The 14,489-nt window shown below is 45.7% G+C and overlaps 3 protein-coding genes across 6 annotated transcripts in view; 1 reads left to right on the plus strand and 2 right to left on the minus strand.

The window, feature by feature from the left end:
* megf6b (multiple EGF-like-domains 6b) overlaps positions 1 to 8,611 on the minus strand; it is a 36,806-nt gene extending 28,195 nt beyond the window's left edge. For all 4 annotated transcript variants that reach the window (XM_055508794.1, XM_029152158.3, XM_029152157.3 and 1 more), the window contains exons 1-4: positions 7,691 to 8,611; positions 6,476 to 6,610; positions 5,764 to 5,873; positions 1,626 to 1,730 (exon numbers count right to left, since the gene is read on the minus strand). In XM_055508794.1, the coding sequence (XP_055364769.1) occupies positions 1,626 to 1,730; positions 5,764 to 5,873; positions 6,476 to 6,610; positions 7,691 to 7,788 (448 nt within the window). In that variant the 5' untranslated portion in view covers positions 7,789 to 8,611. The remainder of the gene's footprint in view (positions 1 to 1,625; positions 1,731 to 5,763; positions 5,874 to 6,475; positions 6,611 to 7,690) is intronic.
* A 186-nt stretch (positions 8,612 to 8,797) lies between these two features.
* On the plus strand, positions 8,798 to 11,243 carry akr7a3 (aldo-keto reductase family 7, member A3 (aflatoxin aldehyde reductase)). Its single transcript, XM_029152166.3, has 7 exons — positions 8,798 to 9,240; positions 9,561 to 9,748; positions 9,873 to 9,977; positions 10,084 to 10,180; positions 10,275 to 10,374; positions 10,508 to 10,637; positions 10,862 to 11,243. The coding sequence occupies exons 1-7, from the start codon at positions 8,940 to 8,942 to the stop codon at positions 11,021 to 11,023; spliced, it is 1,083 nt and encodes a 360-aa protein (XP_029007999.1). The 5' UTR covers positions 8,798 to 8,939; the 3' UTR covers positions 11,024 to 11,243.
* On the minus strand, positions 11,202 to 13,562 carry mrto4 (MRT4 homolog, ribosome maturation factor). The gene is made up of 8 exons (XM_029152167.3): positions 13,417 to 13,562; positions 12,824 to 12,882; positions 12,635 to 12,738; positions 12,406 to 12,487; positions 12,250 to 12,317; positions 12,002 to 12,153; positions 11,841 to 11,917; positions 11,202 to 11,735 (listed from the first exon to the last, which is right to left on the minus strand). Exons 1-8 carry the CDS (start codon positions 13,442 to 13,444, stop codon positions 11,586 to 11,588), a joined length of 720 nt encoding a protein of 239 aa, XP_029008000.1. The 5' UTR covers positions 13,445 to 13,562; the 3' UTR covers positions 11,202 to 11,585.
* Between the last annotated feature and the right edge of the window lie 927 nt (positions 13,563 to 14,489).

Genomic DNA, 14,489 nt, shown 5'->3' on the forward strand with positions numbered 1-14,489 from the left:
GTAACCTCATATCCTAAAACAAATACTGAAGTATCAAATATTCACTCTGATTGTAATTTATTTTGTCATGAATTAATAATAATAAAGTTTAACATTTAACTCGTGACCGTGTGGTTGGAGGAAAAACAAACCCCAACCTGCGATTAGATTTTAATGTGTCTATGTGACATCAGCTGACTAATCTGTCTTCATTGAGAAATAGAGTGGGGAATTTAAAGACATCATTTCATTCATTTGTTCATATGAATCAGGTTCAGCTCTGGTCTTTTGCTTTTTTCTTGCCTTTTCTTATTATTACTCTCTCATCTATACATGTTGAAGGAGGAATCACATCTGGAACATCTATAAAGTTAAAGCTGCCAGCAATATATAAAGAAAATGATCACATTAAGGACGGCATTCAAGTTAAAGAGGTTTGTTGTCTCTAAAAGGTCTGGACCCTCCAGGCTGCACGTCCTGCCACAGTTACAGCACAAAGAAATAGTAATTATTGTCTCGTACATAACTGAGACATAATAAGAAAAACAGATGACAGCCTCAGACAACTACGGCACTAATTGGCCCCTATGAACAACATAAACAAGCACAATTACTGTACACAAACATGGACAAACCACATGAGAAGTCGTTCACCACACGCGACTACAGAGGAATGCGGCTGGGAACAGGCTGAACGCATTAAATGATGAGTGGATCTTTGAGTGATGACCTCCACCAGCGCAGCTCACAGCCTGACTGAAAGCAACACGAAAGGGGGCGGAGCCTGCGATGAAGCTGGCACATCTGTCCCCGTCTCTATGGCGACGTGGCAGCAGAGCGACAGAGACGCGACTACAGTATGAAGGGATGAAGCGAAGGAACAGGTGAGAGGGTTTGAGCCAAAGCGCCATCTCTCTGAATGAGGGCAGTGTGTGGTTATTGGACAAGATGATGAATGATCTGACAGCTCTGGAAGAAGAGCATCTCTCTTCTGGTCCAGTGTGTTTTACGGGAACATGGCAGCTTGACAGGATTCCTGACACCTGTGTGAATATACGATCACAGCACAGCAACCGAGTCTGTGCTGGAAGACAGGAGACGCTGAGCGATGCATGCTAATGTCACATGGCCTCTCTGTGGGCAGGACAGCTCACAACAGGCACCTCCACCATCACAGACTGACAGACAGGTCTGCTCCGAGGCCACAGACTGGCACGCACCGCATCCATGGGGACGACACCCACTTGCAACAATCCTGCTTCCCCAACAAACCCTGGGTCACCAAGGACACGAGGTGCCGGGCTGCCGAGTTGACCAGGATGTCGCGACCTTGAGGGGGTTAACGCGAGGTGGAGATGGATGATTGGTAAAATGTTGACACGGAGAGGAATTTCCTGTCATGAGGTGTTATCAGAAAAACAACAGAATCCTCCGCTGTTTAACTTCAACAGCTCAGAATCAACAAAACAGAGGAGGTGATAAAATACTTGGGCCGCTGGAGAAGACGGTAAACGCTGATGTGAAGAGATTCCAATTAACAGGAAGCGAAAAGTGAAAGAGAGGGAGTTTAGTGAGTGGAATAGGTTTTAATGGAGAACATCAGATCAAAAGCAAAGAGAGAAGATGAGGCCGATGTCTCCACTCACCGTACTGGCAGCTGGCTCCGTTGAACCCGGCGGGACAGTCGCAGAGCTGGGTGGAACCCTCCCGACACTGGCCGCCGTTGAAGCACACGCCGTAGCTGCAGAGCGCTGCACGCGTCCGATCGGACCCACAAAAGGGAAGAGAGACACGGTGAGAGACGCAGGGACACCTGCAGCATCAAACACGGACCTCTGTCTTTCAAAGCTTCATTATCGAGCTGTTAACGGACTAAAAGGAACCTTGATTCTACCTCATTCACACAAAGCAATGGTGGAATTCCCAACCTGTGAGACAAGTGAAAGAAACGGCCTGAATCCATTTTCAGACTCAGTGTGTTTAATATGAGCGTCGGCTAGTGTTGACTTCGGTTAAAAACATTCCCCGATAATGACCTAAAACCATTAGATGACTGATTCTGGATCAGTGTCGCCTGCCTGACTCCACAGGTTTGACTGAAGCCCCTCCATGTTCTGCACAACTAACCTTAAGATGTGCACTTGAGAAATGAAATGCAATACAAACATCAGCGGCCAAGAAGACGCTCACAGCATGTGAACCCAGCGATACGCAGTCACATTCCATGCTGTGTGTACGTGATGTGTGCGGAGTCTAATGCCTGTGCAGTCAGACACAGCTGTTTAAGCCTGTTGTTTGCGGCCTGAGCAGAGTACAGTGCTTGGTGATGACAGGTCCGCAGGGCTGATGTCTATCATTGCTCATCCCCACTGGCAACGTTCGAGAGCCGTTCCTGCTAATCACGAGGGGGTTTTAAAGGCCGATCCTCTCCTCGTACGACGGCGGAGGCGTCCTCTGACAGCCGGGTTCCCTCAGCATCTCCCGGACTCAGACCCGGCGGGAGCCGGCGAGGCCAAATGCACGGGCCGAGGTTGTGCCCCCGTCCAGACAGTCGGCATCTACAGCCTTTACGCTACGTCAGCAGCCGCTTGGAGGACAACACGTCCGTTCAGAAACACTGGACACGACGAGGCCGTCTCTGAAGATCACAGCTGAGCCAGAGTGATTTGATCCGCGTTTCACAGTAGACTCAGAGCTTCTCAAAGGCTTAGTCTAAACATCCGCTCTGGCTCATCCTCAGACACCTGCTCAACACCCGGACCTTCCAGCAAGTCTATCCCAAAGATCACTAACACACCGCACGCGAGCAGCACTGGGCACATCTGCCTCTCTCACCAGATGTAGGTTTGAGACGCGAGATCCAGAAGCGCTCTTTAGCTGCCGCTCTGTGGACGCTACGCTGCTTAATCTCCCCTCAAATAAGCCCCTAATGTGCCATGTAGCGTGGCATGAAGCCTCCTCTCCTCTGTCGCTGTAGATGCCTCAACTCTATTACAAAGACGTCTTCTAACAGGATTAGCAGCGCCCACAAAACAAAAGACGGACAGACCGGGGGTCAAGAAACTGGACCCCAATGAGCAGGTGTCAGTACAGCGTCTATAGGGGCCGTCAGTGTGTTTAACCCCCAGGGTGCGACCCGGAGCGAGCCCACAATCAGGGCGATTCATGCACACAAAGGCCCGAAGCCAGGACTCTGTTTGATGCTGTAACTGGTATGTGCAACGCTGAGTGCACCAAACATCAGGAAAAAGAGGATCTTGGACCAACCTTTGAAAGATTTAAGTTAGATGCTACAAAAGCTGACAAACTATTGCTGGGAAAAACTGCAGGTGTCCTCTATCGCTGTTCTATCGTTTATATTCATCCTTATTTCAAATAAATGAGATTTCATCACAAAGTATCACAATCTGCATTCAAACACATCCAAACTTTGAACTAGAGTGGACGAGACTATATGTTTGACTGGTAACCTGCTATACATGAGTCTGCATATCAGAAAGTCACGTTGCTGCTAATGCTGCGTCTATGCACACGCACACAATAAAAGGACCACCCACGGACAGACGTGGGGTCCTCAGTTCTGGCTCCTGGGCCTATTTCACATGTGGCTACCTTCACCGGCTCCCATTCAGCCGTTAACGAGGACGACGAACTGGAGGAGCCATTGTCCTGGTCCTCAGCCGGCGTCACAAAGCTCAGCCATCAATCAACATAACTGCTCGCTTCCACTCTCATCTTAACCCCGTCCATCCTCAAGCAGCCGGCGGCGGGAAAAGGTTTGTGTTGTGTGTCACTAAGTCAACAGCTCTTCAGCTTCTGAAGAGCCAGACAGGCTTCAAACCAACTGCCAAGAAGTCGTCAGATGGAAAAAGTAGATATGGGGCAAAATATTTACTTAACTTTAATAAGTTATTAATGGTTCTGGGCAATTTAAACTCGTGCTCTGTGTGAAGTGTTTTAACTTGGTTTCAGGGAGCATTCTTTGTGGATTAATAGTGGGGGAAAAAAAATACAAATCAAAACATCTTCAAGCCGCTCAGGAAGTCTCAATCTGTGCTGTTTTGTCAACGGAAAACTCATAAATGTTTAAAATTAGATAATAGTAGCCCGAAACAGAAAAATGTGAAAAACAAGATTGAGGGGGTCGAGGCGGCAGAATAAAACATGATAAGAAGCAGACGTGCCATGCCCTGCTGTGGTGCACTCCTCCTCCAAATATGCCACTAATTATGCTAAGCAAAGAATGAAGGAAAGCCACGAGCTGCAGGACTCCAACATCTGCACCGGGGCCAGATGTGGAGGACAAGGGGACACACAGGTGAGCTGAGGAAAGGACGGTGCAGCCACTTCCAGTGTGCTCCATCTACACCATTAGACCTTTGATTCCACTTAACTGCCTCAATAACCACGGGTCATTAGCCTAATTACATGACAGTGGCATTTTATTAGGGAACACACACAGAGAGAAGAAGGGCGGGGGACAATCAAAGCCAAAGGGAAACCTCAAAAGCGCCAGGCACTAAATCACTATCTCGACTCAAAGCATTCCCATCCTCCCCTCATTTGGGTGATTTTCGGGGGATTTACTAAAGCCGAGCATTTTTGGAAAACAGATCTCGTCCTCTTGGATGTCGGAGATGCTGCTGAAAGCAGCTCCGCAGATTACACTGTGCTGACGGAGGTACAGTACAGACGGTGCGCAGAGGTGGGGGTGGGGGGGGGGGGGTCGTCGGAGCTTGAGCTTCCTTTTATCCCGATTCAGAGGCTGGAGAGAAAGGGGTGATTAGTTAGTCCCATCTCAAAGTGCTGCCACGTCTTTAGTTACCGAGATAAAAGCCCGGCGTCCCGTCGAAGAGAGCAGCCATTGTCACACGGAGAGCGAAACAAAATCCCCCTGATCTGCTGGGGCGCGGGGAAACACTGGGCCGCCCTGAGGAATGTCCACGACATGTGTTTTAAAAACAAGCCACACTCAGTGGAGAGCGGCCGGTGTAACGATGCCTTGTATAATTTAATACTGTAATCTGCTCGCCGCTCACAAAGGACTCCCAGATGCTATAATAGGAGCCTGATGACAGGCACATCCAGGTGATCCTCTCCCCACTGCAGCCGCTGACCTGCTGCGCACAGGACAGGCGAGTGGGAGCTCCCCTCTCAGCCTCACACATCGCAGGGGGCCTCTGCCAACTGTGCGCCTATGGCACGCAGGTTGTACCACGGGGATCAGTGGCTGGGAAATCCCATCAAAGTGGTCTCAGTGGTGTGGAGCTAAGCTCACGCACAAGGAGATGGATGAGCTGCTGGCTTGTCCCTACATGGACGTGTGGACTGCGGGGCGGCTCATGTTTGACTTTCTTCGTGGCGTTTGATGGAGGCAGGTCGTTTCTAAACGGGCTCTGTTTTCACATCGATGCAAACCCACTGCCCGGGAGAAATGTGGAGCTTCGGTCCAGACAGAATACATTCAACCCTAGGCCCTGCGTGACCTATGACCTTACGATAGTAACTGATTTAGTTTGAGTGTAGAACACGGTAGTAAAACAGATTTGAGAGCAAATGTCAACACTTAGGCACTTTTATTACTGACATATTTCCCTGCATCCACAAACAAACGACAACTGCAGACGAGGCACCGACTGATAACGTCTGCGGAGGTGTCCGAACAGCGAAGCCCCCCTTGACCCGCTGACCCCTCAATGGAAACCTCTCACTCGCAGGTCTGTGCCAGCGGAGACGTGACGCTTAAAGAAACAGTAGAAGGACAGAAGAGTCACAGATACTTACGGTACAGACAACCTGCCTCTCCGTTGAGTTGAGACCATCCGGGGCAACACTTGTACACAGTCTGATAGTCCTGCTTGTACACCTGCCTGTATGCGGTGTAGTACGCTGTCCTGTTAATGTAAAACACAGCACAAAGGGAAACTATGAAGCAAGTCAGTACACCAACATGATAACGAAGCAGCTCCAGGTTTCATTAAGGAATGTAAACTTCAGGTAAAGTCCAATCGAGACTGATACTCAGTGCTTCACGGTCATTACACACTGTGGGAACACGCTCTGTTTACGCCGAATAATTGTGGTCTACGCCGTCTTCAAAGCAGCCTTTGAGTTTGAAACACAGTTAAACAAGGCTGAGAGAGAGAGAGAGAGAGAGAGAGAGAGAGAGAGCGAGAGCAGAAACCCTGACTCAGAGGGAGATGGGTTCAGATGCTCACACGGGGTCGTCCTTCAGAGGAATGCTGGCTGCAGAGACGTCTGCGTGTTAAGTAGTAACCCCGGTGAAACGGGGCGACACCTTGCACTTAACTGTATGACAGGTTCAAAGCTGTGATTACGGGACAAGAGCGGGCGATTTAGAGGCGAGAGGCAGGAGGAGACCAGGGAGTCAAACCTCATCCAGTTTGATGCCGAGTCAAATAATAGAAATGGGGCACGCGTCACGCGGCCGTGAAGCTGCGGTTGTTGGTGTGAGGCCGCGGGGGGCGCTACTCACCGCCGCTCGTAGCCCATGCACCACGACGGCCCGGCGCAGTCCTGCTTCCACACCTTGACCATGCGTGTGAAGGCCTGCACACACGGCTGCCTCTGGGCGACCAGCGTCACCTCCCGCTCCACACACACGTTGGGCCTGCGGGAAACAGCAGCACGGCGTTTATCAGAATAGATTTGATATGTTACAAGGCTCAGCAGCGTTTTATAGCGCGTCAACGTGTGCATGAAGAATGCGGATTTTTTAGGACATAAGAGGCATTCCTCTTATATTTCCTTTCGGAATGTTCTGCTACAAGTCAAACACGTTCCCAGTAGCTCGACTTTAACTACATTCAGATGAACAGTCTCATTAAAAACGATTCACTTTTATTTTGGAACTTTCTCTGAAAGGAAATGCAAAAAAAAAAGATCTTACAGATATAAGCCACATTTTCTGGGAAACAAAAGCATATGAAATGAGGAGTCTGTAACTAGTTACTTCATCAGAACAATATTTTCAAAATGAGCAAACAACTAAATTCTAATTATTTACTTGACATTAAGTAGAACATGAATTCTCTTTCTTAGTCCCATTTGTACCAAGTGTCAGGATGAAGTTTCCCCCAAGGTACTTCATACAGAATAACATAACTTTAGTCTTACAGTCTGTCCGGACAACATACTGCCCTGTCACTGATGCCTTTCGATCAATTACAGCTTTCTGACACAAGCTTTGAAACCTTGTCTCTTAAGGAGTCATCAAGGAGCAGAAAAAAATGTTCTGCATATGAAGATCAGCAGGACTTTTGAGACAAAATCCAGCTGTTCATTTCATAAACAATAGTAATCAGTACCACCTCCTGCTGTAAGCTGGAAGATGCTATTGTTAGTCACAAGTAGCAGCAGAAGAACTAATATAATGTAAAGTCCTTATTATTTGGGGGTTTCAAATACCTGTTTAATTAGCAGAGTCCCCGCTTTAATGAACATACAACAAACAGCCCCTCACAGACTCAGGCATGCAGCACCATCCACAACACGTTAATACGTAATCATGTGAATTACAGTGATACCAGGCAATGGAGTTACCAATTAAGACCGTAATGAAAGTGCGCGCCATGAACCTGCCATCTTCTGTCGCTGCTGCTTTGATGAACCCTCAGGTGAGGCAGCAAACGCCATCCATGAGCGACTGAGCACCAGGTACCAGCTGTTAATATATGAAGAGGCTACTCACATATAGGGCTGTAGATTGTTGGCAACATCATTACGCACCGCTGGAGCGACTTTCACAAATATTAGGATTAGGAAAAAATAAAGGAGATCACTTTTCATCTTCCTCGACTTCGTTTACTTTTGAGATTGTGAACAACTCGCAAACTCCTTCATGGGTATAATTCAGTCATTTGCGCAAAACAAAAATCTCAGAAATCTGAAAAAAAAAAATCTTAATGAAAACTCAGTTTAGCGCGTATAAGATCTTCCGATTCCGAATGTCCGGTGGCCAAAAAGTGATGGAGCCATCACACGCGACGTCGCTTCCGATGAGACGCGGCGCAGCTCACCTCCGCTGCAGATGTTGGACTGACGGGCAAAAGTCGTGGAGGCTGAACTCGTTCGTTCGCCCGCCTCCCTCCATCGACTCGGCGGTAGCTGAAGGCAGCGGCCGGGGCGGGGGAGCGGGGGGCAAAGCCGCTCGCTGGCATTCAAACTCACGCAGACACCCTGCGGTCGGATGAATAGGGAACCGGACCCCTTTGAATACTTTTTTGCGTTAACCGGAGTGCGGTGCGCTCCCAGCGCCTGGACTTTTGCGTGGTTCTTAGTCATTTTCATTCCCAGTGAGAATACAGTTTTCTGATTTAACTCTTCAGGTCAAACAGCTGACTGCTGCTCCCTGTGCGCATGTGTGTTCCCCAAGTGTGTAGAGTCAGACCATCAGAGACAGAAAACAACTGAAACCACTAAAATCCATCGTGATCACAATCAGATTGCTTTATAGAACTATACATACCTTACTTTATTTAATCGTAGCTTATACAACTTCCAGGTAAATTTGGAAGAAGAATAATAAAACTGAAATGCAAACTTGTCTCACAGCAGATAAACTCTCTGCGTATTTATGAAGCCCGACTTTTCAAACTCATCTGATCGCCGTTCCCTCGTCAGATTGAATCGACTTCACGGGCGCGCGTGCGCCACAATAGACGGTACTTTACCGACACCTCGTGGTCAAAGCTAGGAACTACACCGTAGAGCCAGTATGACAAATGTCCCACTTATGACGTACGTAGAAGACGAGTTCAAAGATTAACTTTCGGTATGAAACATCAGGAAGCGGTTGCATAAAACGAACTTTGCGCCGGTCTGACGACCCGAAGCCCGTTAACGTTTAACGCGTTTAACGGCGGCCCTTTCTCCGCTTCAAACGGCTTCAGTAACTTTACGACTCTCCCTTAGTCCTCGGTCGACCTTTGCTCGCTAACATGCGGTGCTTAATAACAACAGCCAGGCTCTGTTCTCGGCGACGAAGCGTCGTCCTCCTCGCGGACGGACTCATAAACCAGCGGAGCGTCGCGGCTCGTCGCAGCATGTGTTCGTCCCAGGCTAAACGACCAGTTACCTTACTGGGAACCATGCCGTTCGGTGGTCGGGCCGACCCGGACCAGAGCCGGGAGATGGTGCAGGCGTTCCTGGCCCGGGGGCACAGCCAGCTGGACACGGCCTTCATGTACGCGGAGGGGAGGTCGGAGGTGGTTCTAGGAGGAATGAATCTCCCCAGAACAGGTATGGAGCTCCTACTGTGGCTAATGACAGTATGATCCCCTCACATCGACGTCTAACGCCTGCGTGCGCCGCTATTAAAAGCACCTGGACCTAGTTGACCCCGAGATTCCTCTTCAGTGGCGTTACTTCCCTGGGACCAATATTCCTGCAGGTTAAAGATCCCCAGCTACAGATTGAAGGAGAATCATAATCCTAAATCCGTCTGTCCCAGCCGTTCATAAATAAGGGAACATGGGACAACCCAGTAGTGCACTGCATGTGATGGGATCCCACACAATAATACTACTGTGATCCGTTAATTCCATGTTTCCCTCCAACAGTGAGCATTGCTACCAAGGCCAACCCCTGGGAAGGGAAGACCCTCCGGCCGGAGAGCGTGCGCTCACAGCTGGAGACCTCCCTGCAGAGGCTCAACACCGACTGCGTGGACCTGTTCTACCTCCACGCCCCCGACCACCACACCCCGATCCAGGACACGCTCAGAGCCTGCAATGAGCTCCACAAGGAGGTTGCACACATCTAAGTACAACGTATAAACAATACAAACAATGTTGTACTTGTCGTGTTGAGATGCCGTCTGATCATTTGTTAGCGTTTTATTAAAGTATGAGTTGTTTAAATATGACCTTCAGGGAAAATTTAAGGAGTTTGGCCTGTCGAACTATGCATCATGGGAAGTGGCTGAGGTTGTGTGCATCAGCAGACACAACAACTGGATTATTCCAAGTGTTTATCAGGTATTCTGGGATTCATCAGCTGCTCACCTCATGACCCTGTGTCTTTCCTTTGCTTTACATATGTTTACATTAGCGCTCTTAACCAGATTCTTACATCCACCTATAGGGAATGTACAATGCCACCACCAGGCAGGTTGAGAAAGAGTTGCTACCATGTCTGAGATACTATGGGATCAAGTTCTATGCTTACAATCCTCTAGCAGGTACTGTACAAACATTTTTGTATCTCAGTTCACTGCTTTGTATTTTGACTTGTACATGTAAAGTTTGACTGTGTACATCTCCTCTCGTCTGCAGGAGGCTTTTTGACCGGGAAGTATCATTATGAAGACAAAGATGGTGCCAAGCCTGCAGGACGGTTCTTTGGTAACAGCTGGGCTTCAGCTTACAGGGACAGGTAGCTAAAATCTGCAATTTGCTTCTGAGATTTTACCTGTAGGTAACTTGCTGTTGCACAATAGGCACAGTATTTTTGCATGTCTTTATGTTGGTAATCAAAGCATGACCGTGATTGTCCTGTTTTTTGAAAGATACTGGAAGCAAAGTCACTTCCAGGCTATAGATGTGGTTCTAAAGGCCTTGGAGACGGTGTATGGCTCAGAGAAACCCACCATGTCCTCTGCTGCCATGCGCTGGCTGTACCACCACTCTCAACTGAAGGTAACAATCATAGAGATCTGTCCAGGCATCCATACTTACAAACCAAAGGCTGTAGTCAACCTTGTCTTTATACACTTGTTAGTGCCCTTATCATTATGCCATTAAATGAAGGTCACAATATCAGCCTCTTCAGAAAGCATGGAGTTGTGCCTGTAAGATTACAAAGTAAAAACTGACTGGGTGCATTTCTTTTTTCCCTGACTACTGCATCATTCGCATTTCAGGCCGATCTTGGAGATGGAGTCATTATTGGTATGTCAAGCATGGCACATCTTCAGCAGAACTTAGCAGCTGCAGAGGAGGGTCCTCTAGATGAGCGTGTGGTCGCTGCCTTCAATGAAGCCTGGAATCTTGTAGCCCACGAGTGTCCAGATTATTTCAGATGAGAACTGCCAAAATTCACTCGTGAATGTGATGAAGGATTAGAAAAAGTTACTCTATTACTTTTACAGGCTGCCTAAAAATCACATTTCAAATTAGTACTATTCCTCTAAAATACATCAACTGAGGAGCAGCTTATATGAAGATCACGCTGTTGTATAAATGTAACAATGACATTCAAGGCTGAATCTATTAAACTTTTATCAATGAAAAAAGAAAAACAAACATTTCTTTCAATGTTTTTCTTACACATAAAATACATCAACGACACATGAGACAGCGGGTACTTTTCTTGGATGATGACAGACTTGAATGTAATACAATACTTTCTCTCATTGAGAAATCTTGTTGAAACAAGCAGAGCAAAGATTGTTGAGTGTATACTCCAGTCCCGGTGTTTACCAAAGAGTTCAGTCCAAAATTCAAGGTGAAGGACACAGGTTGATTATTTAGACTGAAAGAAATGTTGGAAGAAACAAACTCCAGTGGTGAAACAGCAGTCACAAATAATCCACCAATGCCCCCCTGTTCTGGAGAACTGACATTCAAAGAGATGTTGCAGAAGCTTTATTCTGCATCATCATCATCATCCTCCTCCTCCTCCTCACTGCACTGCATAGACTCTTCACCAGCAAAGTTCTGAAACTCGCCTGTTTCAGAGTTCCACATACATTTGATCTGCACCTTGAATTCTGCCATCTCGATACCAAAAAGTTTCTGTGGACAAAAGGAGCCAGTCTGAATAACATGCTACACATGTTAACACAGCTACAAGAAACTTCTGTGCATCAGTCAGCATCGCCAAAGGTGAGACTAACTTACCAGAATACGAGCCTGCTCAGGAGTTAAAACGTCCCCCTCCTTACAGACTTCGTAGTCCTTTGTCAAAGTTATCACTCCTACAATTGCAGTAAAGAAAGTATGTTAAAATCGGTAAAAACAAGATTTTTAAAAATCTTTTCCAATCAAAAATGTAATCTTGCCTTTCTTTAGAGCAGTGGGGAGTCCCAGTTGTCTCAACTGTGGCTCCATTGAGTGAGTGAACTGTTCCAGGGGTCCCTCATCCAGAGTTATGTCCATCTGTGCTTTGTTGCCCGCTCGTGCATAATCCATCTCTTTGAAATGATCAAAATACCTAATGAGAGAAAAAAAAACAAAAAAACAAAAAAAACGAGTTTAGTGTCTGATTTACCACTGCAACCATAACGTGTGGGGAAAAAGCTTTACTTACTCCTGTACTTCATCCTTTGTCTTATTTGTAAATAGTACACCTACTTCTCCGCGTAGATACTTGCTGACCTGCATATTGACAAAGTTAATTCAAACAATAACACAATATCCATGTAATATTTTCTAACTTGGCACCAATCTTAAGCACCTCACCTACCTTGTGCAAATTATCTTTGTATTCATCTGTTTGTCCTTTACCCAAGGCAACCATCATGACTTTATTTTTACCAAAGAAGAATCTGTGAAACAAAGAAGTTAACCACTTAAGCATTTTTATGCAACCTTTGGTAAAAAGGAGTTGTGGAGCAAAATACTACATGAAACCTCAAATTTCTGATTGATTAGACCATCTCAGATTTCAGCGGTAGGTTAACCAATGATATTACCTGCTGTGTTTCCATGCTGTCCTGACGTCTTTCAGCTTGTTATTCCTCATGTTAGCCACAGAGAATATGAACAGGTTTCTGTAGGTGTCCACGCATTTTCTGAACTATAAGGAAATTCATTTTAAAACAAGTTATCCACTTTAACCAACACTGCATTAATATGTAGCTGTCGGAGCCGGAAACACTCACCTGTTCTATTAATTTTTGCTTAAGCTCCAATCCTTTCTTCGTCGTTTTTGTTAAGGAAACTAAAGAGAACAAAACAAGAAAAAGTATCCAAGCCATTACAAGATGACTGATATTCAGCAGTTGCACTTCTAGTATCTTATTCGGCTTGTAAATGTAAACTTAAGAAATATATAAAATGTAAATAACGACTAATGCTTGCAAAAATCAGAAGGAATTACAGGCTTTAAACTTATCACATCCATGGAACCCCAAGTTCGAGCACCAGGCAGCAAAAACCCAGGTCAAACATAATATCTAGTGTTTTCCTGAACGATTCTGAGAAAGGCAGAGCCCAGCAACTAACACTTGTCAGCTCTAGTTAATATTATCTCTGAAAAGGACTGTTTAAAATAAAGTGTCAGATTTATGAGACACCCGAATCAGAAGCTAACTGGAGCATCGTACTCAACACTGTTGCTTTAGAAAAAGCTAACGGTAGCTTCTTATGTGACGCTTCAGTTCTCGTGGAGAAATGTTACATTTTAACAATGTGCTAATATTCCGAACAACCTAATGTGGTTGTATATAGTAGAAACGAGCGTCTGTTTTCCTACTTTTCTTGTCTCTCTTTGACTTGGGCATGGTTTCCTCTCACGCTGGCGGAGCAGTAGACGCACATGTGCAGTAAAAGGACCCCAAATGTTTCTGTTTGGTGAAGCTGACCATGCAGCGCCTGAAAGAAAAGATTGCGGATATGAATTACTTTACAGTAAAAAAATAAACATTTAAAAACTAATATAGTTTCTGTTGCGCTAATGTATACTTTGGCACCTGAGTTAATGTTTACAGCTGGTTAGCTAGTTTTATTCCAAACTACTCAGGCAGTCCTGATTTGAACCCGTGACATATTGAGCTCGCATAACGTAACATGAAATATACATATTAACTGACAGCACTTGATTATCAGATCACAATCATTAAGCTGCCTATTGTGGTTAGGCATTTTACATATTGAAAGCATTTTCATCCCGTGTATAACAAACCTATAACGTGTTCTCTAACTATTCCACTAGAGGGCGCCCAATCCAAAATGCAACAAGTTAAACACTTCAATTAACATAATAAAACCGTCTGCTCAAAAGGCTTCTTCTGGTCTGTTCATTATTTATTATATACTTTATAAATTTAGTTATTTGTTAATAATAACTGTACAAAGTTATTTCACTTTACGTATACACCTATGTAATATCCTGGACTGCGGGGTTAATAACATGATTTTGTGAGCAGATTGATTCCACCTTCAAGTAAAGTTTTCCCAATCTAGAAACTGAGAACGTGCACGTGCAGCGCAAGCAGGACTTGTGTCACAAATATAAATAAGCGTGATGGGCATGATTAGATCACGTTTATTTGTATTGTTCATTGATTCGCCACTCGTGTTGAGTAGAAGTGTGACTTTTGACCACACGAAATGAGACGTTTAAAGATCCGGGTGTTTATTTGCTTTGACTTCTCGAAGTAGAACTCTCGCATTTTAAGTATTAATCGTGTTATAAGTTTGTCAGTGCATTTTTTATTTTGCGTTTAGGAGCAAGTTTATTATTTATAAAATAGCGGGTCTTATTTGTACAAAAAATGCACAAAGAACACAGAACGAGCCTGTAAATTAGACTCGTCCGGCTTTGTG

This window comes from Betta splendens, chromosome 5 (assembly GCF_900634795.4).
Source record: "Betta splendens chromosome 5, fBetSpl5.4, whole genome shotgun sequence".
NCBI classification, from domain to species: Eukaryota; Metazoa; Chordata; class Actinopteri; order Anabantiformes; family Osphronemidae; genus Betta; species Betta splendens.

Bases quoted from the DNA above. Each gene is read 5' to 3' on its own strand.
- akr7a3 (XM_029152166.3), top strand. From the start codon at position 8,940: ATGCGGTGCTTAATAACAACAGCCAGGCTCTGTTCTCGGCGACGAAGC. The intron at 9,978-10,083 runs GTATTCTGGGAT...ATCCACCTATAG, and splicing joins TTATTCCAAGTGTTTATCAG to GGAATGTACAATGCCACCAC. The intron at 10,638-10,861 runs GTAACAATCATA...TTCGCATTTCAG, and splicing joins ACCACCACTCTCAACTGAAG to GCCGATCTTGGAGATGGAGT.
- mrto4 (XM_029152167.3), bottom strand. From the start codon at position 13,444: ATGCCCAAGTCAAAGAGAGACAAGAAAA. The intron at 12,318-12,405 runs GTAGGTGAGGTG...GTCAATATGCAG, and splicing joins ACAAAGATAATTTGCACAAG to GTCAGCAAGTATCTACGCGG. The intron at 11,736-11,840 runs GTAAGTTAGTCT...TTTTGTCCACAG, and splicing joins CTGAGCAGGCTCGTATTCTG to AAACTTTTTGGTATCGAGAT.